The following is a 22877-nucleotide window of genomic DNA, read 5'->3' as shown; positions in this document are numbered from 1 at the left end:
AACGTCCCATCCATGGTTTCTATTTACACTTCTCACTGCCATGGAAAGGTTGGCATTGTCATCAAAGACTCCTCCCACCCGAGCTATGCTCTCTTCCAACCTCTTGGTCAGGCAGAAGGTACAGAAGCTTGGACATCTTTTGGGGCTCCAGTGTTGAATGTTATCATGGAGGAGATGCAGTTACCTATCTTTACTGATTTCCGTCTGTAATTCAGGAAGCTGAGGATCCAGTTGCAGAGGACAGAGCTGAGAACTAGGTCTCGGAGTTTTGAGATTAGTCTGGAGGGGATTATAGTGTTGAAGGTGGAGCTGTAGTCAATGAGTAGGAGTTTGACGTAGGTGTCTTGTTATCCAGATGTTCCAGGGAAGGTGTAGGGCTAAGAAACGGCATCTGCTGTGGACCTGTTTCATTGATAAGCAAATTGTAGGGGATCGAGGCTGGCTGGAGGGGATATGGGCCTTGACCAGCCTCTTGAAGCACGCCATGATTGTAGAGGTTCGAGCCACTGGGCAGTAGTCACTTAGGCATGTTGCATGTGTTTTCTTTGGTACTGGGATGATGGTGGTCTTCTTGAAGCAGGCGGAGAGCTCGGTTTGTAGAAGAGGGAGAGGTTGAAGATGTCAGTGAATACCTCTACCAGATGATCCGCACAGGATCTAAGTACATGGCTAGGGATTCCGTCTGGGCTCATCACTTTCCTTCTGGGCTGACTCTCAGGAAGACCGATCCGATGTCCGTAGTGGCGCCAGAGGGAACAGGTACATCCGCGGCTGTCAGGACAGGTGACACCACTCCACTGGCATTCTGTTCGAACTGAACATGGAAAGCATTGAGTGCATCAGGGAGGGATATGTCTTTGTCTGGCTCTGCTTCATTTTGTGGGGTCCTGGAGATGCTGCAGATCTTTAACGATGGTGGATGGTGGTTGGATATGGAATACTTTCCCCCATTTCTGACAATTCCAATTTTAGCCGGCAGTGGAAAGGAGGAATGAGGCATGATTCATATAGATGGGTAACCAAAATTCACTGGGGCCATTTGAACTCAATGTTGAGGTCAAACATACCCATTTTAACTGTTGCAAAGGAATTAACCTGCTATGTGAAATCACAAATTGGTGGAGTAGATGCAAGTACTCTTGAAGGGTGGATAAGGTCTGAGTAACTATCTTGATTTTTGTGTTTTGAAATGAACCACTCTTCTGTCACATCTGATGCTTCCACTGTCTCTGTAGCTACTTCTTTTAAAGGATGTCAGCTACTGGATTCAGGAGATTTATCTTTTTATGTACTAATAATATTTAATTGATGTTTATTGTGCTCACTAGCTCCTTCTCTCTATCATTGACATGCTTCTATCTTGAAAATAAGTAAGAGATTCTTTTAATGTCTATTAGTTCCTAATTTTCCATTAGGCACATCTGAGCCTGCTACAGACCAACATTTACTTATGCTGTCAACTTGCTTTTTAATTTGTTGAAATACTTTTACAATACATTTTTATATTGCTGGTGAGTCTTATATTCCATGTTAACCTTTCAGTTGTCCTTTGCTAGTTATGAACACTCTCTCAATCCTCAGATTTACCACTGTTTGTACTCTTATAGTATACAATCCTTTGTTTCTTTACCAAACAGCTTTCTTGTGGACTTTTTCTTTCACCATGCTGCATATTATTTTTAATTATTTCTCTCAATGTTTACCACTGTTAAATACTGCGATACATTTTTAATCTATATCTCAAATCTAGCCAACTCAACCCACATGTTTTATGTAATAAAATTTATTCAAATCCAAAGCTTTTTTGTTTGGGATAAACACATTAGTATAACCAAGACTGGAGGAAAGCATCATCCATGACTCCATGAATCACCTCACAAACTAAACACTCTTCCAGTTATCAAGGTGAACAATAAACTACTGTACTTTTATCACACTTTAAACAACCAATATCAACTGGATTTCTTAATAAACATGACTATGGTTTTATTATCAAAATAAATGTTTTTTTAAAATATAAATGTGTGTGTATACACACACAATATTTGGCGAAACTGCACAGCCAATAATATAGAAATATGAATGCTTATCTGTCTAACTATCCTCAAAAACATACCACACAAACACACACACACATATAAGCTTTTCAGGAAAAAGAGGAAAGAAATACGAGTTTCTGTGCAGTGATTGGCTTTCTTAAATAAAACACTTTTGCCAATGGATTATTCTTGAAGGCAAAAGTATAAATGTTCCAGAGTTCCAGAGAATCCATAGGGATTTTATAAATATATTAAGGAAAAAAAAGGTAACTAGGGAAAGAATAGGGCCCCTTAAAAATCATCAAGGTAGCCAACATGTGGAACCACAGGAGAATTCTGATATTCTTGCCAGTGTAATCACTGGTCCCATATAGTTGTTCTTGAACTCTTGCAGACACAACATGTTCAGGAAACTGGGCAGCTTGTTCGTTTGTCCAAAGCAGCTTGTTCTTAGCAGACTCCCCGCCGACTGAACCAAGTGAAACCAGGACCTCTCAAATCCAATCTGGATACTTGTTCAAAACAGCCCCAGCCAGAGTCCTACAGCAAAGTATACAGTTATCACCAGACAGATTGTTTACAGGAAATATTGTTAAAAACACAAGTCTACTGTCCACAGTGATTCTTCACATTTTGCCTTAAATTCCACTTGAATTAAGTCCATTTACCCCAATTATTCAATACACAAGTCCTCTAAGCATGTTAAATGGACATTACTGTCAAACATAATGTAAAATGCAGCCATATTGTGACCTAGCTGTCCACAGGATCCTTTATAAGGAGATTTTGAAAGAACCCTACCTCTGTGCACAATGCAATGTCTATACGGCTTTATCATTGATGGAGTTCCACAGTGTTCTCTCAAAAAAACATCTAAGTTTTAAGCCATAGTGTTGAGGGTTTAGATGATGAGAGATTTGTTAAGTGTGTATAAGAAAACTTTCTGATTCAGTATGTGGATGTACCTACCAGAGAAAGTGCAAAACTTGACCTCCTCTTAGGAAATAAGGCAGGGCAAGTGACTGAGGTGTCAGTGGGGGAGCATTTTGGGGCTAGCGATCATAATTCCATTAGTTTTAAAATAGTGATGTAAAAGGATAGACTGGACCTAAAATTTGAAGTTCTAAATTGGAGAAAGGTCAATTTTGACGGTATTAGAATGTGGGGAAATAGATGGTGACATCTTGAAAAATGTCCATATTACAGAGGAGGAGGTGCTGGATGTCTTAAAACACATAAAAGTGAATAAATCCCCAGGACCTGATCAGGTGTATGCTGAAACTCAGCGGGAAGCTAGAGAAGTGATTGCTGGACCCCTTGCTGAGATATTTGTATCATCAATAGTCAAAGTCAGGTGCTAGAAGACTGGAGGTTGGCTAACGTGGTGCCACTATTTAAGAAGTGTGGTAAGGACAAGCCAGGGAACTATAGACCGGTGAGCCTGACATCAGTGGTGGACAAGTTGTTGGACGGAATCCCGAGGAACAGGATTTACACACATTTGGAAAGACAAGGACTGATTAGGAATAGTCAACATGGCTTTGTGCGTGGGAAATCATGTCTCACTAACTTGATTGAGTTTTTTGAAGAAGTAACAAAGAGGATTGATGAGGACAGAGGAGTGGACGTGATCTATACGGACTTCAGTAAGACATTCAAGGTTACTCATGATAAACTAGTTAGCAAGGGTGATCACATGAAATACAGGGAGAGCTTGCCATTTGGATACAGAACTGGCTCGAAGGTAAGAAATAGAGGGTGATGGTGGAGAGTTGCTTTTCAGATTGGAGGCTTGTGACCAGTGGTGTGCCACAAGGATCAGTGCTGGGTCCACTGCTTTTCATCATTTATATAAATAATTTGGATGTGAACAGAGGTGGTATAATTAGTAAATTGGCAGATGACACCAAATTTGGAGGTGTAGTGGACAGCGAAGAAGCCTACCTCAGAGTACAATGGGATCTTGATCAAATGGGCCAATGGGCCGAGGAGTTGCAGATAGAATTTAATTTAGATAAATGAGGTGCTGCATTTTATAAGTAAATCAGGATAGGAGATATACACTTAATGGTAAGGTCCTGGGGAGTGTTGCTGAACAAAGAGACCCTTGGAGTGCAGGCTCATAGTTCCTTGAGAGTGGAGTTGCAGGTAGATAGGATAGTGAAGAAGGCGTTCAGTACGCTTTCCTTTATTGGTCAGAGCATTGAGTATAGGAGTTGGATGGTCTTGTTGCAGCTGTCCAGGACATTGGTAACACCAATTTTGGAATATTGTGTGCAGTTCTGGTCTCTTTCCTATTGAAAGGATGTTGTGAAACTTGAAAGGGTTCAGAAAAGATTTATAAGGATGTTGCCAGGGTTTGGAGGGTTTGAGCTCTAGGGAGAGGCTGAATTGGCTGGGGCTGTTTTCCCTGGAGTGTTGGAGGCTGAGGGCTGACCTTGTAGAGGTTTATAAAATCATGACGGGCATGGATAGGATATATAGACAAAGTCTTTTCCCTGGGGTGGGGGAGTCCAGAACTAGGGGACATAGGTTTAGGATGAGAGTGGAAAGATTTAAAAGGGATCTCAGGGGCAACTTTTTCATGCAGAGGATGAAATGAGCTATCAGAGGAAGTGGTGGAGACTGGCACAGCATTTGGATGGGTATATGAATAGAAGGGGTTTAGAGGAATATGAGGCAAGTGCTGGAAATGGGACTAGATTAGTCGGCATGGATGAGTTGGACAGAAGGATCTGTTTCTGTGCAGTACATCTCTTTGACTCTATGGCTCTGTTTCACCACAAATCAGATAAGTGTCAATTTTGGTGAGTTTCATACAGGGTGTTTGGTTCTGGGAGCCCTTTGTGAAATTTTTCACACTGTTCTCTCAAACCTGCATCTTTATTTATGCATCACAATATTCTGGTATGTTGCTTGTCTTATCTTCCCTCCCACCTGCGATGGAAGTACTCACCACTGTTGTGACCTTCTGGGATCCTGGAAGCAGCACCACTGTGAAAGCCCAGCCGTGCATCACGACGTGCACTGCTAGCCTGGAGATAGCCTGCATACATGCACCACGTTGGCAGGAACAAAAAGAAATGATTCTCAGCATAAACAGGAGCACAACTGACCATTCATTGCACATGAAAGTGCACACTTTTAATGCATTCCTGTTTAGGAACCAGGGCTACTGTGGCTCAGAAAGGAGGACTTCAACCCTTTACTGAGGTATTCTTCCATTGTGTGACAGACAAAAGGCAGGGAGCCAACTTAGAAATGAATTAATTAAACCTTTCTATTTAACCCTTTAAGTACTAATGCTCAATATAAAACTTAGATTCATCCCTATTGGGCTTTGTTTGTTATTGGTTCTCTGGCCACATGGGTGTTATTCCTGGTGGTGGAATATTGAATAAAATCATTGCCATAAATGGTATTTTTACTATAAAATAAAATATACATTCTTTGCAACATTTACTGTTTGCTTCATCTATTCAACTTTAACTTGCTTCATTTAACTACACTTTACCTTAGCTTTAACTGAATTCACATTTAATCCAAACTCTAACATTAACTCCATAAGTTTGGCTTGAAACAAATACTACCCTGATTCAAGTGAAGCGGCTAAATTTGTCTTGGTGTAGATCTTGCCTCGTGGTTCTTTGTCTTTTCTGAAGATCATTTCAGGGCATGGACTTCTCAAATGTCGGTCTTGAAGGCTTCTCCTGAGAATCTTTTATTCTGCTAATTTTTATCATAAAAGTATGTGTTCCTCTTCCCAGAAACTCCTTTGGCACTCAGCCAATGAATTGATCTGATCATATTATTCAATCCCAACCAATGGAGTTTTACTGGTAAACACTCCCAAAAGTTTGTACCATTTTGTCACATTCCATGCTCCATGTAAGGTGTGGTGTTAGGGACTACACCATCTTTTCTCTTGTCCACTGTCATTAATTTCATTGTCAATTCATCTTCCTAGTCAAATCAGTATCCACTCCTTTGTCTGTTCAGCTGTTCTTCTCTCTCTTTGGGCTCTATCCCCACCTATTGTTTACTCCTTACCCTCTTCTGCCCCAGTGGATCTTCTGCATACAAACTGACACTTTCCTTGCTACCATCACTTCTGAGGAAGGGTCACTCAGCCCAAAATGTTAACTCTGATTTCTCTCCACAGATGATGCCAGATACTGCTGAACCTTTTCAGCAATTTCAGTTATTGAGTCATTTTCATTTTTTCCCCTTTACTTTGGATAATAGTTTTACAAGTATTTTCACTTCTTTTCTTCTTCTACTTAAAATGTGCCAGGTGATATTGTTTTCTTTCTTCTGTTCATGCTGCTTGATTGAAGCATTTGGGAGGTACACATGATGACATATCCCGCATTCAAGATTTTTCATATAGCTTGGTTTGTAGATTATACTTAGTCTACATTCTTCTGAATGAGTGAAAGCTTTTTTTTAAATAGACATCCAGATAATTTTTCTTCAAAATGACAATAACAGGCAGTGAAGCAAAAGTAGGAATTAACTCACAATTGCTATTATTCTGGATTTCTTCTTTATACAGGATCAGAACTTCTGGGAAAATCCACTCGGGCTATATTTGGTATTCTAGGTGTTTGCATTTCGTTTGCAATTGGATACATGACTCTGCCTTTTGTTGCATACTTCATCCGAAATTGGAGGATATTGCTTTTCACACTGTCTCTCTCTGGCCTAATATACATTCCTATGTGGTGGTAAGTAGGAATTAAAATGATGGCTCCGGTAGATCAGAACTTTATTTGCCATTAACGACTGCCAGTGATTTAAATTTTAAAAAAGAACATGAGACTATTTCAGGCATGTGGGTGGGGGTCAAGTTTGATAGTGTATTAAAAAGGTGTATTGTGTCTCCTTAACTGCAATGGAAAATTCAATAAATGTAACTTCCATTTTCGCTACCTAGAATAAAACATCAATTTTCAGCACACTAAAATACTCATACATTTTGTTCCAGATTGAAATCAAAGAGTTAAAAATTAAATAGGTTGTAAAATTGGCAGATGGTCCCTTCTAATTGAGTAAAAGTTGGAAGAACTGTGGATGCTGTAAATCGGAAACAAAAGTAGAGATTGCTGGAAACGTTCAGCGGGTCTGGCAGCATCTGCGGAGAGAAATCAGAGTTAATGTTTCGAGTCGAGTGACCTTCCTCAGAATCCTTCTAATTGATTGCAGTCCAGCCTGAGACCGCTTCCAAGATAGTTGGGAGGGAAGCTCCCAAACAAATTTCAGCTTTCATAGTCACAATTCAGGACCAATGTTCTCTCCAAACTGTGGGGTCATATATACTTCTTGGTGAGTATTGCATTCAGTTCCTGTTTGCATGTTGGTGCTGCACACAGAACTTGGAGCAGTAGGAGAATTAGAGAAACATTATTCAGAACTTCAACAAGCTACATCTTAATGCCTTGAATCATGTAAGTGAAATGGAAATTCTTTTCCTCCTTCCTGTATCCATAATGGACAGGTGAGACTCGAGTTCCTTTATTCACTGATTGTATTCAAACATTTGTGTAATGGTGAATACATCACAATCAAACTGAGGCATAATTTCTCTGGTCTACCTGTAAACAAAGACTTTATAATTCATGCAGATTGATCACTTGAACAAGTGGTTTCCTTTGGCAGCTATCCAATTTGAAACCCTGCACAAGCTGTTCATGCACGAACTATTATAATCATTAGCCAATCAAATTTATCATTTGAATATACTGTACTGGCCATTTAAACCCATACAACATTTGGAATTTATTGACATCACCTCCTACTGCATTTAAAATCCTAGCTCCATTCTTCTGGTATCTCTTAACCCCTTTTGTACCAAGCGGATAGCGATAACTTACGCGCATCTTAACCAGTTCTAATAGCATGTGTACAGACTATTGATGAACTTTGCTGTTATCTCCCCCTTTCATGAGAAATTGACCATAGGCGAACTATTAAAAATTGCTAACTATTGGAAATCTGTCTTATAATTCAATGAATGATCTCTCAGAAATAGTGGACTGTTGGTACAGTCAGAGCTCCAAAGTTTGAACTTCTGGTGATTTGGCTCAAAGGATCAAACAAAAATATTTCAAGTTTTAAGACAAAACAAAATAAAAGCAACATTAACTGAGCATTATTTCAGTCGGTAACTTATATTTTAAAAGGCAGAAAAAAGATCCATCGAACATCTAAAATGCCCAAAGTCACTGTACAATGTTTATACATTCTTCTGTCCCTTTTAAGAGACTACTTCATTCTCTGGGAACCAGTCAAAGCTATTTTTCTTTAGCTGCTCTTCCCTTTTTTAGCCAGAAAACATCTATTCTCTGAGCTGACTTTCACATATAAGGATGAATTATAACTCCCTTCTTATAATCAAATCTAGATAAACCTTCCAGTTGCAATTAAACCCTCACAAACTCGGTTTCTTCAAATTGAGCTTGGGCTTCCACCAGCATCATGCTTAGTGAACAAAAGAGATTTGTTGCCTCAGTCTCCCTGCTTTCCCTCTCAGAATTTTGTAGACTTCCCTGTATGTGAGGTTCAATGAATCACACAAAGGTGGCTTACTGCATTTGGAATATTGTGAGACGTTTTGAGCCCTGTACCTAAGGAAAGATGTGCCTGCCATGGAAGGGGTCCAAAGGAGGTTTGCAGGAATGAATGGGTTTGTTATGTGAGGCGTGGTTGAGGACCCTGGGTCTATACTCGATGGAGTTTAGAAAGATAAGAGAGGATCAGATTGAAACTTACAAAATACTGAGAGGCCTGGATAGAGTGGATATGGACATGATGTTTCCACTGGTAGAAAAGATAGGATCTAGAGAGACAGCCTCAGAGTAAGAGATGACCCTTTAGAACTGGGATGAGGAAGAATTTCTTCAGCGAGGGGGTAGATAATCTGTGGAACTCTTTGCTGCAGAGGGCATTAGAGGCCACAAGTCATTGAAAGTATTTTAAACAGAGATGGGTTCTTGATTAGTAAGGGGATCAAGGGTTAAGGAGAGAAAGCAGAAGAATGGGATTGAGAAAACCATGATCGAATAGCAGAGCAGACTTGATGGGCCAAATGGTGTAATTCTGCTCCTCTGTCTGTGCCTTATGCCAACAGAGCCTGAGCAGCAAGGCTGAGTTTGGTAAATGAGGAAGTTTTAAGGATTGCTAACTTTATAAAACCCAGTCAAGTTTGCTGTAGGCATTTAACTTAATTACAGCAGTAAATTATGGTTTATTTCAATACGTAGGTGATAAAGAGCTCACAAAGAGCTGCAAGGCATTCACTTAGACTGGTGAATTGGTTCCCTTACAAGCAGAAACTGAGACAGATCATTGGAATCTCTGATGCATAAAGTGAGTCACAGAAAAGTGGCAGCTGGACGCTGAGTGCAGCAAAACCGATTGAGAAAGTCTGAATTGATAAGTGAAAGAAGAGCTGCAGTGAGGGAGGAAGTATGATCTGTCCTTTTACTAGAGGGTGAGAGAGCTAATTAGAGCAAGAGCTGAAGCCTGGAGTCATTAAATAGGACTGCACTTGGGAGTTTGTTAATGTTGAAGTTTTTCCTGCTGTAGTGTATGCAATTTAAAGCCCTAGATTCTCCATTCCATATCAGGCTAAAGTTGTCTAAAAACAAAAATCTATACCACTTTATCCTTTCTCTTTAGATGTCCTTGGAGTATATTCCATGTCAGAATAAGACACTTTTCAAGATTAGCAGTGGCACACATAATCCAGACATTTCTATCATCCTGTCAAATTCTGTATTATCTCTCACACACATTTCTAAATCCACTCCTTGATTTGAGCAAACTAATTCTGATCTGTTAATATGTACCATTATGGAATGTTTACCATTATTATTAATTGTCCAAATCCTTTCTGTGACCTTGGTACTCTTTTTAGTATTTTTTATTGAAAATGAAAAACTTTTAATTTAAGGTTTGTTCCTGAATCTCCGCGCTGGCTGCTAGTAAAGGGAAGGGCAAAGGAGGCTGAAGCAATATTCCGACACATTGCAAAAAAAAATGGTGTCACTCCTCCAGAGGTGTTCTTCACTGATCTTGAGGTACAAATAGTCAATATTATGCTTGTTTCCTGTGTGATTGCTGAACTCTTTAATAGTGATCTGTTCTTTCATCACCACCAACATAAAAAGTAAAACTTGTTTCCATAACTTTGAAGCTGTATTTAACCAGTGCAATTGTCTTGAAAAGAAACAAGAAAATGTGTAAACGTTTACTCAAAGGAAAATATAATGTAGACACAGAATTCAGTCTCCATCTGCATGCACTCCAATACACATCGTTTCGAACTGATGGAGCAATGTACAGTGACTCCATCCTGGAAAGTCTGTAATTTTACGATTTAAGTTCAACCTTGAATAAAGTCATTTACCAGGAGTTGCTGTGAGCTGTGACATTTCTATCCTTACCAATAGTCTGTTTTCAATATTTCACTGTAGGGGAGTTTATAAGGAGATTAGAGTTTTATCATTTTATATGCCAGTGGTTTGTATCTGATTTGTCATAGAGCCATACAGCATAGAAACAGATCCTTTGGCCCACAATGTCAATGCTGACCCACAAACATCAAATTTTACTAGTCCCATTTGCTTGCACTTGGTCATAGCCTACTGTGCCATGGTATTTTAAGTAAAGATTTAGATGCTTCTTAAATGTATGAGAGTACTTACCACCACCACCACATCTAGATGAAAAATATTTCCTCAGATCTTCTCTAAACACTTAACCATCACCTTAAACTCATGCCCTCTAGTCTTAGACACGTCTATAATGGCAGAAAGGTTCTCAAGATCTACCCTATCCAAACCCCTCATAATTTTGTATACCTCAGTCAGATACCCCCTCAGCCTTCTCTGCTCCAGGGAAAACAAACCCAACCTAGCCAGTCTCTCCTCATAACTGAGACTTTTCATCCCAGGCAACATCCTGGTGAATCTCCTCTTCATCCTCTCTGATGCAATCACGTCCTTCTAATACTGTGACAACCAGAACTGCACACAGTATTCCCTTTATAGTATTATAATAGGGAGGTCAACCCTCCCTGTTAATTAAAACTAAACACCCAGAAAGTGTCACATCACCTCACAATCTGTTAAAATGTATGAGTGAGTGAAAGAGAACTCCTAATTTCCATTATTTAAAGAAAAATAACAACTTATTTTCCTACCTCTAATAGTGAACACTAAACACAAACTATTCACAAATCCTAGCCCTCTTTTTTTTAAATAATTACTACCTGACCCCAACTCAGTAAAAATGCTGCTCCAATAACACAATTATTAAACATTACATTAACTTAATCTCAAGTCCATACAGACTCTTATGCTGTCTTCTTTCTAGTCTTCTGATTCTTCTGTCTTGTCCCTGAGTCTTCCTCTTTCTTTTTACTGTGAGTATCTTTACATGAAAATGTACCTTTCGATAAATAGTGCCTTCTGAAATTTCTTTGAGAGCAAAATATTTATTTCTTCATATGGCCTTTGCTCTCCAGCTCTACAGCAGATGTTCTGACCAAATTTCAAAATTCCCATTTTTTTATGCCCCCTCTCATTGGCCCGATGTTGTCAATACAATAAATTCAAACTTAATTGGGTTTTAGTATCCTGGGCAGAATTTAAATCAATGAGTTAAATTTGAATTGTTGTCAAAGCAGCAACCTAAACTCAGGCATCCTTTTAACAGCCAATCCTTACATGTATCTATTTTGGATACATGTATCCCACCTCTTAGTTGTTCTGTTCTGGCAGCTGTGGCTGTACTTTAAATTCACTTTAAAATTCAGAAAACACTTTCTATCTTGTAGTGAGTATACATTCTTTCGACTTTGTAATGATAGCCTAACCAATATTTTGTAAAGTTACCACAAGACATCCTCTTTCCAAGATTCTACACCTTAGCTAATGAGTTGGAAATGCTGGTGTTGGACTGGGGTGTACAAAGTTAAAAATCACACAACACCAGGTTATAGTCCAACAGGTTTAATTGGAAGCACTAGCTTTCGGAGCACCGCTCCTTCACCTGACTATCACCCGATGAAGGAGCGTCGCTCCGAAAGCTTGTGTGCTTCCAGTTAAACCTGTTGGACTATAACCTGGTGTTGTGTGATTTTTAACTTAGCTAATGAAGGCAGGCGTACTGTGTTTTTCACCATATACATTCGAGACATTACCCACGCCCTCCACATCCTCCAAGACTTCCGTTTCCCCAGCCCACAACGCCTCATCTTCACCATGGATATCCAATTCCTCTACACCTCCATCTGCCATGACCAGGGCCTCCAAGCCCTCCGTTTCTTCCTCTCCCGAGGGTCCCCAACAGTACCCTTCCACTGACACTCTCATTCGTTTGGCCGAACTGGTCCTCACCAGGCCTCTAGGAATTCTCTGGCATGTCTTTGCTTAGCCTGTCCCAGGATAGATGTGTTGTCCCAGTTGAAATGGTGGTTTTTTTTCATCCGTGTGTAGGGCTACGAGGGAGAGAGGGTCGTGTCTTTTTGTGGCTAGCTGGTGTTCATGTATCCTCGTGGCTAACTTTCTTCCTGTTTGTCCGACGGAGTGTTGTGGCAGCCCTTGCATGGAATTTTGTAGATGACGTTGGTTTTGTCCATGGGTTGTACTGGGTCTTTTAAGTTTGCTAGTTTTTGTTTGAGAGTGTTGGTCGGTTTGTGTGCTACTAGGATTCCGAGGGGTCTTCGTAGTCTTGCTGTCATTTCTGAAACTTCTTTGATGTATGGTAAGGTGGTTAGGGTTTCTGGCTGTGTTTGGTCTGCTTGTCGTGGTTTGTTCTTGAGGAATCTGCGCACTGTGTTTTTTGAGTATCCATTCTTCTTGAATACATTGTATAGGTGGTTCTTCTCTGTTTTCCGAAGTTCGTCTGTGCTGAGTGTGGTGGCTCATTGGAGTAGTGTTCTGATACCAACGTCATCTACAAAATTCCATGCAAGGACTGCGACAAACAATACCTAGGACAAACAGGAAAAACGTTAGCCACCAGGTTACACCGACACCAGCTAGCCACAAAAAGACACGACCCTCTCTCCCTTGTAGCCCTACACACAGACGAAAAAAACCACCATTTCGACTGGGACAATACATCTATCCTGGTACAGGCTAAGCGAAGACATGCCAGAGAATTCCTAGAGGCCTGGCACTCCAACCACAACGCCATAAACAAACACATAGATCTAGCATGCCATCTATCAACCCCTCAGAAAACGAACAGGAAATAACATCACCACAAACCCCAGGAACCCCAACCAGGAGAAAGATATTAATAGAAAGTAGGAGACAACAGCTTCGCTTCACTTGGAGGTCGCCACTGATGATGTTACCTAGCTAGGTAATGAAACGTCTGGATATCAAACCTACAGCTCAGCGAGCAAACCTACACCCTAAACCTCAACCTGAGCTACAAATCTTCACAAACCTTGCAATTATCCAGAATCTGGTTTCCAGCATCTGCAGTCATTGTTTTTACCCTGTGTTTTTCACCACCCTGTCTGCCTGTTCTGATACCTTCAGGAATCTATGGACTTGTACACTAAGGTCCCTTTGTTCCTCAGTACTCCCCGTTCATTGTGTATATATCCTTCCCTTATTAGAGCTTCCAAAATGCATGACTTCAACTTATCAGGATTAAATTCTATCTGATATTGTCCTGCCCAATTTAATAGCTGAATAGAATCAGGATGTAGCCTGAGACCATCCTCCTCACGAACAACAACATTACCATTTTTGTGTCATCTGCAAACTTACAAATTAAACCTTCTGTATTCATATCTAAGTTGTTAATGCAGGTAACAAATAGCAAGAGTCCCAGCACCAATTCCTGTAGGACACCGCTGGCCACAGACTTCCAATTACAAAGGTCTCCACCATAACCCCTTGCCTTCTGTTTGCAAACCAAATTTGGATCCAGTTTGCCAACTTGACTTGAATTCCAAGGGCTTTTGGACCAGCTTTTCATGTGAGACCTTATCAAAGATGTAAAGGACATTTAAATCACATCAACTGCACAACTCTCATCAATATATTTAGTCATCTTTTCAAATACTCAACGAAATTAGTCAGGCAGAACCTTACTCCAACAAATCCATGCTGACTCTTTCTGATTAATCCTGCTTTTGTGAATGTTGATTTATCCTGTCCATTAGAAGCTTTTCAAATATTTTTCTACCACTGACATTGGACTAACTGTTCTGTAATTACCCTGCCTATCCCTGGTGCCCTTCTTGAACAAAGAAACCACATTAGCTCTCCTCCTGTCACCTGACATTTCACCTGTGGCCAGCAATCACTTCCCTTGCCTCCCATTAGCAGCCTGGGACACTTTTCATCAGGTCCTGGGAATTTGCACACCATTATGCTTGTTAAAACATCTAATACCTCCTTATTAATCTTAAAATGCTCTATACATTCACCATCTTAACTGAAGTAAGTGCATGTCAGCCTTTGTTTGCAGGCTAGGTGGATTAGCCATGGGAAATGGAGGGTCCAAGGGGTAGGGGCGGTGGTTCTGGATTGGATGCTCTTCAGAAGAACAGTGTGGACATAAATGTGTGGATGTGCATATCAGGAAAGAATTTACAGACTGGGTCTCTTTTCTAAGGCTTAGTGGTGATCTTGGAGAAAGTGAGGACTGCAGATGCTGGAGATCAGAGCTTAAAAATGTGTTGCTGGAAAAACGCAGCAGGTCAGGCAGCATCAAAGGAGCAGGAGAATCGACGTTTCAGGCATAAGCCCTTCTTCAGGAATGTGGTTATCTTGGTTGGTGCTGATCTTGTTAAGTTCTTTAAAATTATGACAGGTTTTGATAAAATGGATACAGAAGGAATGCTTCTGCTTTGGAAGCAGCAGAACTAGAGGTCATCACAAGATTGGATGCTCTTCAGTCGCCAAGAAATCCAGTAAAGAATTCACAATATGCTTGTGTATCCAGAGTGGTGAGAATGTAATACTTGAATCAAATAGCACATACACATTTAAGGGGATGCCAAACAAGGACTTGAGGGAGAAGGAAATAGAATTATGATCAAATCAGAAAAGGAGAGATGGGAAGAGGCTTAAGTGGTAAGTTATAGGTAGGCCAATTGGCCCATTTCTGTACCATGTATTCTGTATAATTCTTGTAATAGTAATATATAATGAGTTGCTTTTAATGAGAATCTGTGCAGAAACAAAGTACACAACAGCCTTTATCTGTATTGTGACCATTCCATGGTTTTGCTACTTATTTGAAAGACAAGCAATTGGTAATAATATGTTTTCAAATAATTAATACCTCTACTTAATCCTCTTGGCTTTCTTTCCAGCTTGAAGATTTGAAGGCTAAAAGTAAACAATCATCGACAATTATTGATTTGTTTAAAAGCCCTAATATCCGAGCCATCACTATTGTAAACTTTCTGTTATGGTGAGTATTCAAACTTGTAATAGAATACAGGGATGGAGGCTATTCAGCCAATCAAGTCTGTAGTGTTTTGTTAGAAGAACAAACTAGCTAATCTCACGCCTCTATTGCATATCTCCTTGCTTGTTTTTTGAAACATATTGTTGAATCTGTATCCAAGCCACAATTAGGCAGTACATTCTAATTCCGGATCACTTTTTTAAAAAAAATGTAACTGTGGAATGTGAGGATTACTGGCTGGGCCGGCATTAGTTGCTTATACCCAGTTGCCCCTAAGAAGGTGGAGGTGAGCTGCCTTTTTGAATGCTGCAGTCCATTGGTGTAGGTAGATCCACAATGCCCTTGGGAAGGGAGTCCTAGGATTTTGACCCAGCCACAATGAAGAGACAGCTATAGAGACAGGTTCTAGATTAGTGGTGCTGGAAGAGCACAGCAGTTCAGGCAGGATCCAAGGAGCAGCGAAATCGACGTTTCGGGCAAAAGCCCTTCATCAGGAATAAAGGCAGTGAGCCTGAAGGGTGGAGAGATAAGCTAGAGGAGGGTGGGGTGGGGAGAAAGTAGCATAGAGTACAATGGGTGAGTGGAGGAGAGGATGAAGGTGATAGGTCAGGGAGGAGAGGGTGGAGTGGATAGGTGAAAAAGGAGATAGGCAGGTAGGACAAGTCATGGGGACAGTGCTGAGCTGGAAGTTTGGAACTGGGGTGAGGTGGGGGAAGGGGAATTGAGGAAACTGTTGAAGTCCACATTGATGCCCTGGGGTTGAAGTGTTCCGAGGCGGAAGATGGGCGGCTCACTGCCTTTATTTCTGATCAAGGCCTTTTGCCCAAAACGTCGATTTCGCTGCTCCTTGGATGCTGCCTGAACTGCTGTGCTCTTCCAGCACCACTAATCCAGAATCTGGTTTCCAGCATCTGCAGTCATTGTTTTTACCCCTATAGGGACAGGTTGATGAGTGGCTTGGAGGGGAATTACCAGCTGATGGAGTTTCCATAATTTTTATACACTTTGTCCTTCTATTCGGGAGTGGTTGTGGTTTTGGAAGGTACTGACTGAGGAGCCTTGGTGAATGTACCAATTGTAGATGGCACTTACTGCTGCCACTGAATATCAGTGGTGTAGGGAGTGGATAATTGTGGATGTGGTGCCAATCAAGTGGACCATATTGCCCCAGATGGTGCCAAGCTTCATGAGTATTGTTGGAGATGCAATCATCCAGGCAAGTGGGAAGTATTCTATCATATTCCTGACTTGTGCTGTTTAGATGGTGCAAAAGGCATTGGGCAGTCAGGAGGTGAGTTATTCACTGCACGATTCCAAACTTTGAACAACTTCTGCAGCCATATTATTTATATTGGCAAGTCCAGTTCAGTTTCTGGCTGATGGTAACCTGACAGGATGTTGATAATGGGAGATTCAGTCATGTTAACACCATTGAATATCAAGGTGGTGATGGTTAGATTCTCTTTTCTTGGAGGTAGTTATTGTCTGGCACATGTGTGGCACAAATGTAACTTGTCACTTGTCAACCTTAACCTGGGTTTTGCCCACATCTTGCTGCACTTAGGCATGGACTGCTTCAGTACCTAATGAATTGTGAATGGCAAGCATCCCCACTTCCAACCTAATGGATTGCAGGAACCAGCTGAAGTTAGCTGGGGTGAGGTCACTACCCGAAGGAACTCCTGCAGTGATGACCTGGAACTGAGATGACTGACCTGCAACAAATGGAACAATCTTCCTTTGAGCCAGGTCTTACTCCAACTTAAAGCAGATTGCTGGAAAACCTCAGAAGATCTGGCAGCATGTGTCGAGAGAAAGTAGAGATAACATTCCAGGTCTAAATTCTGACGAAGGGTCCCTGGACCTGAAATGTTAACACTGCGTTCTTTCCACAGATGCTGCCAGACCTGCTGAGGTTTTCCAGCAATTTCTGTTTTGGTTTCTGATTCCCAGCATTTGCAGGTTTTGTTTTTTGTTTTTTTATTAAATAGATTGTCCTCATAAAGCCACACACCGGCAGCTACCCAACAATATGGTGGTGGCAAACTGTGTTCTTGAACCACTGAAACCTATTTGCTGTAAGTAAACCTAAAATGCTAGTAGGGAACCTTACTGCTCATTCAGTTAGGGCTACCATGCAAATTCAATCTAGCGGTTGGATTCCAAACTGTTGGTTTAGGTTTTATATAATCCATGGGTTTCTAGAATCTGTCCAGAGTATCTTTAAGGCCACAGACCATGCAGTTTGGGGCATAACTATCAATAAAGAAAAAAACACTAGGGAAACTAAGCGGGTTAAAAGCCTGATAGGATGAATCTTCAGACATTAAATAAAGTAGCTACAGAGGTAGTGAATGAATTGGTGTTATCTTCCAAGAATTCCTAGATTTTGGAACAATCCCTGAAGATTAGAAATCTACCAGTGTAACACTCTAATTCACATTGTACAGAAACAAAAAAGTTGTCTTAAAGCCTGTTAACTTGTGTTATTAGTGAAATGTTGGAGTCTAATAGAAAAGTTGTAACGGCAAACCATATAGAAATATATAATGTTTTCAGCAGAGTCAGCTTGGCTTCATGAAGAGGAACTCATGCCTGAAAACGTTGTTAGAAATCTTTTAAGAGGTAGCAAACAGGATAGATAAGGAGGAGCAGCAGGTGCAATTTGTTTGGATTTCCAGAAGACATTTTATTAGGTACCACATATTAGTTTTTTTTTTAAAGATACAAGTCCATGGTGTTCGAGGTAGTATATTAGCACAGACTGAGAATTGGCTAACTAAAAGAAAACAGAGTTGGGATGAGGAAGGCACTTTTGGCATGGCAATCTGTAACTAATGTTGTGCCATAGCAATTAGTGCTGGAACAACAATTATTTACAATATTTAATAATGATGAAGGCAGTGAATGGACCACAGCCAAATTTGCAAACATTTAGGAAGGCAAGTGGTAAGGATGATGCGAAGTCTACAACGAACATAGACAAAAGTTCAGTGAATAGGTAAAATCATGTCAAATTAAACATAATGTGAAATTACGCATTTTGGTAGGAAGAATAGAGGAGCTGGATATTATTTAAGTAGAGATAGATGGCAGAAAGTTGCAGCACAAAGGGATTTAGGAGTCCTTGTACATATTTAAAATAAATGTTAGTATACAAGCAACAAGAAATAGGGAAGACAAATAGAATGTTGGCTTTTATTTCACAAGGAGTGGTATACAAAATAGAGAGTTCTTGCTAAGACTGTACAAAACACTATTCAGACCACACTTAGATAAATGTTCACAGTAATCTAAGGAAAGACATATTGGCACTCCAGGCAGTCCAGAAAATGTTTACCAGGTTGATCTCGGGTATAGAGGGATTTTCTTATGCAGTGGCATTGAGTAGACTGGGCCCATACTCAGTGGGGTTTAAAAGAATGAAAGGCAACATTATTCAAACATCATTAATTCTTAAGCAGCTTGCCAAGATAAATGTGGAGAAGTTACTTTCATTCTGGAAGAGTCCAGGACCAGAGAGCATAATCTCCAATTTAGGCGACATCCAGTTAAACTAATGTTTCTCTCAGTAGATGTTGCCTGACCTGCTGAGTATTTCCAATAGAAATGTTATTGGTTCTGAACTGAGGCAGAGAGGAAATTTAGAAAGCTAGTTGCTTGCAGAGAATTTCCTTGATTAATCCTGATCTGAGTACAGGATATGAGGAACAAATCTCCTGTCTGTTCTCTTGATAGGAAATGTTAGGTGGAACAGCAAGCACAAATGAGAGAAAGAAAATGGTAGTAAAACAAAATTGAAAAAAAAATGATGTTGGAGGAGGAAAGTTTAAAAATTATATTACAAGTGGAATTTATTGTTTTGTTGCAGGATGATTATAACAAGTATATATAATGGCCTATCTTTGAACACATCCAATCTCCATGGAGATGATTACTTGAACTGCTTCTTCGCTGGTGCCATTGAAGTTCCGGCCTATATAGCAGCTTGGATTTTCATTCAGCGGTTTCCACGACGGCTTAGCCTTACAGGCATACTTTTTCTTGGTGGAGTTGTCTTTTTCTTCATCCAGCTCATACCTTCAAGTAAATGTTCTCAGAGCAGCTAAGTTTATCAGAACTTGTTTTTTTTTGTTAAATGACATAAATCTGCATTTCTTGATAAATTCAAAAACACATGCAATGCTGGCCTTAATAGCTTATAGCATTATAACACACTGTTGTGCAAACTGAAGATCCATCACAATGTTGCTGATCTTAATTGTACTCTAAGGATGGTGGACTGAGCAGAAAATAGTGAGGAAGGGAAGATTGATGAAAAACTGACCTCAATACATTCCTAAAATCCTCAGCATTGACATCAAAATGTAGAAAATAGGAGTAAGCCATTTGGCCCATTGAACCTGCTCCACCATTCAGCATGATTGCCTCACCCCTCTTTTTACCTCTTTAGCCTCTAGAAATCTAATTGTTTCTTTCTAAGTATATTCAGTGACTTGGCCTGCACAGTTTTCTGAATTAAAGAATTCCAGATGTGGACCACCCTCCGAATGAAGAAATTTCTCCTCATCTCAGAGTGAAGTAGCTGTGTCCATGTGTCCTGAGACTGGGATCCCTTGTTCTGGACCCCTTGGTCAGGGAAACATCATGCCTGCATCCATTTTGTCCAGCCCTGTTAGAATTGTGTATGTTTCAATTAGATCTCCACTCATTCTTCTAAACTCTAGTGAACCTAGTTCAAAAATAAATGTCAGAAGTGGAAGAAAATCTGAATTGTCCAACTAGCATTTCATTGTTAGTTTTACCAAACTATGTAAATCCTTATTATCTTATCAAAGAAGAAATGTGGAACTGCTGACATTTATTTTAGTTTTATTACAATCAAATTTACATTAGACTCAGCATTCTCTTCAAACATAGGATACATTATGCTGCGTATTAAATTTATTCAGTGTATACCCAATGATGTGCACCCACCAATCTCACCAACTTGTGTCATTCACTCACACCAGTGAACTCACAGGTGTAACTGTGTAACAGACATGATACCTATAATCTTGGAATTGCCATATTTTCATGCAATAAGCTCCGGACCTCTACCATACAGTAACTGAACATTAAACTTGCCCCTAAACATTTGACCAATTACTTCTAATGTGGCTTCTAGTTATTGAACTCACAGTTAACAGAAATAGATTGTTGCTTTCATACAATCTAGTGGCCTCAATTTTAGATACCTTAATTCAATTTCCTCTCAATTTCTTAAAATCCAAAGGGGAAACAAAAAAAAGCCTAGTCAAACTTTCCTCATTGCTAAAATTCTCCATTCAAGGCAAAATCTTCATATCCTTCCTGGAATGCGGTGAACAAAACGGTTTGCAGTATTCTCATTACTATGTTTATTATCAGCTAGTGTTTTTATACAATTCTGGCATAAATTCACTCCTGTTGTATGCTATGCCTTGACTAATGAGGGATTGTAGCCTGAATGTCATCTTAAGCAGGTAACTTATCTGTTCTGTTGCTTTCAAGAGTCATTGAAGATCCATTGGAGAGCAAGTTCTCTTGTTCCTCTACACATTCAACTAACCATTATATATTTACATTCTATTTCCTGTAAGTCTTCTCCAAATACATTGCCTCACAATTTGCTGGATTGAATATAATTTGCCACTTTTCTGACACCTTGACTAATATTTGATATCATCTTGCACTGTACAACTTCTGTCCATATTAGCAACCATGCAGCAAATTTTCATTGCATTTGCAAGCTTCAGTATCATGTTTGATTAGAATAGATTAGATTACTTACAGTGTGGAAACAAGCCCTTTGGCAAATATTCCCTACATTACAATTGAATTTCATTGCTCTGTGCCACAAATAAAAGAGCATCCAGTACTGAACCCAGAGGAAACCACCTTCAAAGAACATCGGCTAACTTTTACTGTTTGCTCCTGGCCATTTAACAAATTTTGAATACAGTTTGCAATTTTCTTCTGGAACTCACAAGCTTAAGATCTTCTGACCTGTCTGCAATGTAAAACCTTGTCAAAAGCTTTCAGAAAATACATGCAGGCTACAACTAAAATGCTTCCTTCATCAACTGTCCTTTTTACCACCTCAAACCATTCAGTCAAATTTGTCCAAAACAACTTTTCCTGAACAAATCCATTCTTAGCTAGTCTATGACTTTTAAAAATGATAATTTATATTATCTGAGAGCATTTTCCAACAATTTCCTCATTACTGAGGTTAAGAAGATTAGTTTAAATTACTTGGGCTATATCTTCCTTGATTTTTAAACCAACAGTACAATGTTAGCTGTTTGCTAACCCTCCAGCCTCCTGGATTGGAGAATCATAGTCAGATGCTTGCAGCATGTTCTCTTGCTTTGCTTCGCAACCTTGGGCACAATTCATGAAATCTAAACACTTCAAAATCTTCACCCTCAATCTGTTTATATGTCTTTATATTCATTACTGATAAATACAAAGTACCTTTGACATAGCCTGTTCTTTCTCTTTAAGCTACTGAACTCGAGAAGAAGTCTGCCTGGGCACTGCAATACTTGAAAGTATACTTTCGTATACACATCTGTTCAGATATCCTAAAACATTCATTAACTTTCTCAACAACTCTCAAAAGCTTTTGCAAAAGCATCTTTCAAGCTCACAACCTCGACCACTTAGAAGATCAGAGGTAGCAAATGCATGCGAATACCACCAACTAATTCCCATTCAAGCCATACAACATTCCGAATGAAATGATTATCACTACTCTTTCACCATTCCTGGATCAAACTCGTGGAAAGCCCTTCCTAACCTTACACTACTGTAAGTATTGCAACAGTTCAAGAAAATAGTTCATCACCAGCTTCTTCAGGACAAGTAGGAATGGGCACTAAATTTTGGCCTAACCAGCAATGCTATGAACGAAAGAGCAAAAACAATAACTTGTATTTATATCTCAGCTTCATTATAATACGTCCTAAGATGCTTCTCAGGAGCATTATAAAACAAAATATGACTCCAAGCCCATATTACGACAAAGAAGCAAAAGCTTGATTTAGCAAATAAAGTAGATGCCAAGTTTATTGATGGAACTGCACAGCTTAACACCCAAGTATGGAAAGATTTGAAAAGATTGATGAGAAATTTTAAATGAGATGTTGATTAACAAGGAAATCTTGTGAGCAGAAAGCACAAGGATAGTGGGTGAAATGGGCTTTCTGCAAGTGTAATGATAGAAGCAGCAGAGATTTGGAAGACCTCCAGTATACTCAAGGTAGACAGTTGAATGTCAGCTAATACTATATTAGAATAATAAAATCTGGAGGTAACAAAGGCCATGAAGAAGGTTTGAGCACCAAATAAGCAAAAGCAGAGCAGAAA

The 22877-nt window shown here is 39.8% G+C and overlaps 1 protein-coding gene and 1 long non-coding RNA gene across 3 annotated transcripts in view; one reads left to right on the top strand and one right to left on the bottom strand.

Moving 5' to 3' along the window:
• LOC122556564 (organic cation/carnitine transporter 2-like) overlaps positions 1–22877 on the top strand; it is a 58297-nt gene that overhangs the window by 18256 nt on the left and 17164 nt on the right. Inside the window, exons 4-8 of one of the 2 annotated variants that reach the window (XR_015759716.1) lie at positions 6595–6766; positions 9994–10120; positions 15388–15488; positions 19357–19571; positions 22014–22319. Coding sequence is in view for 1 of the 2 variants with exons in the window: in XM_043703378.2 (XP_043559313.2) it covers positions 6595–6766; positions 9994–10120; positions 15388–15488; positions 19357–19571 (615 nt within the window). In the remaining variant the exon portion in view is untranslated. The remainder of the gene's footprint in view (positions 1–6594; positions 6767–9993; positions 10121–15387; positions 15489–19356; positions 19572–22013; positions 22320–22877) is intronic. The other variant, XM_043703378.2, reaches the window with a different exon arrangement.
• The window catches only part of LOC148147505 (uncharacterized), a 33307-nt gene continuing 12161 nt past the window's right edge, over positions 1732–22877 (bottom strand). The window contains exons 2-3 of the long non-coding RNA XR_015759717.1: positions 4996–5085; positions 1732–2579 (exon numbers count right to left, since the gene is read on the bottom strand). This is a non-coding gene — a long non-coding RNA (uncharacterized LOC148147505). The remainder of the gene's footprint in view (positions 2580–4995; positions 5086–22877) is intronic.

The sequence above is a fragment of the Chiloscyllium plagiosum genome, unplaced genomic scaffold (genome assembly GCF_037043375.1).
Source record: "Chiloscyllium plagiosum isolate Xiang-an unplaced genomic scaffold, Cpla_swu_hap1 HiC_scaffold_16, whole genome shotgun sequence".
Lineage (NCBI taxonomy): Eukaryota > Metazoa > Chordata > Chondrichthyes > Orectolobiformes > Hemiscylliidae > Chiloscyllium > Chiloscyllium plagiosum.
Note: the sequence above shows the minus strand (reverse complement) of the source record. Positions and strands in the feature narration are given on the sequence as shown.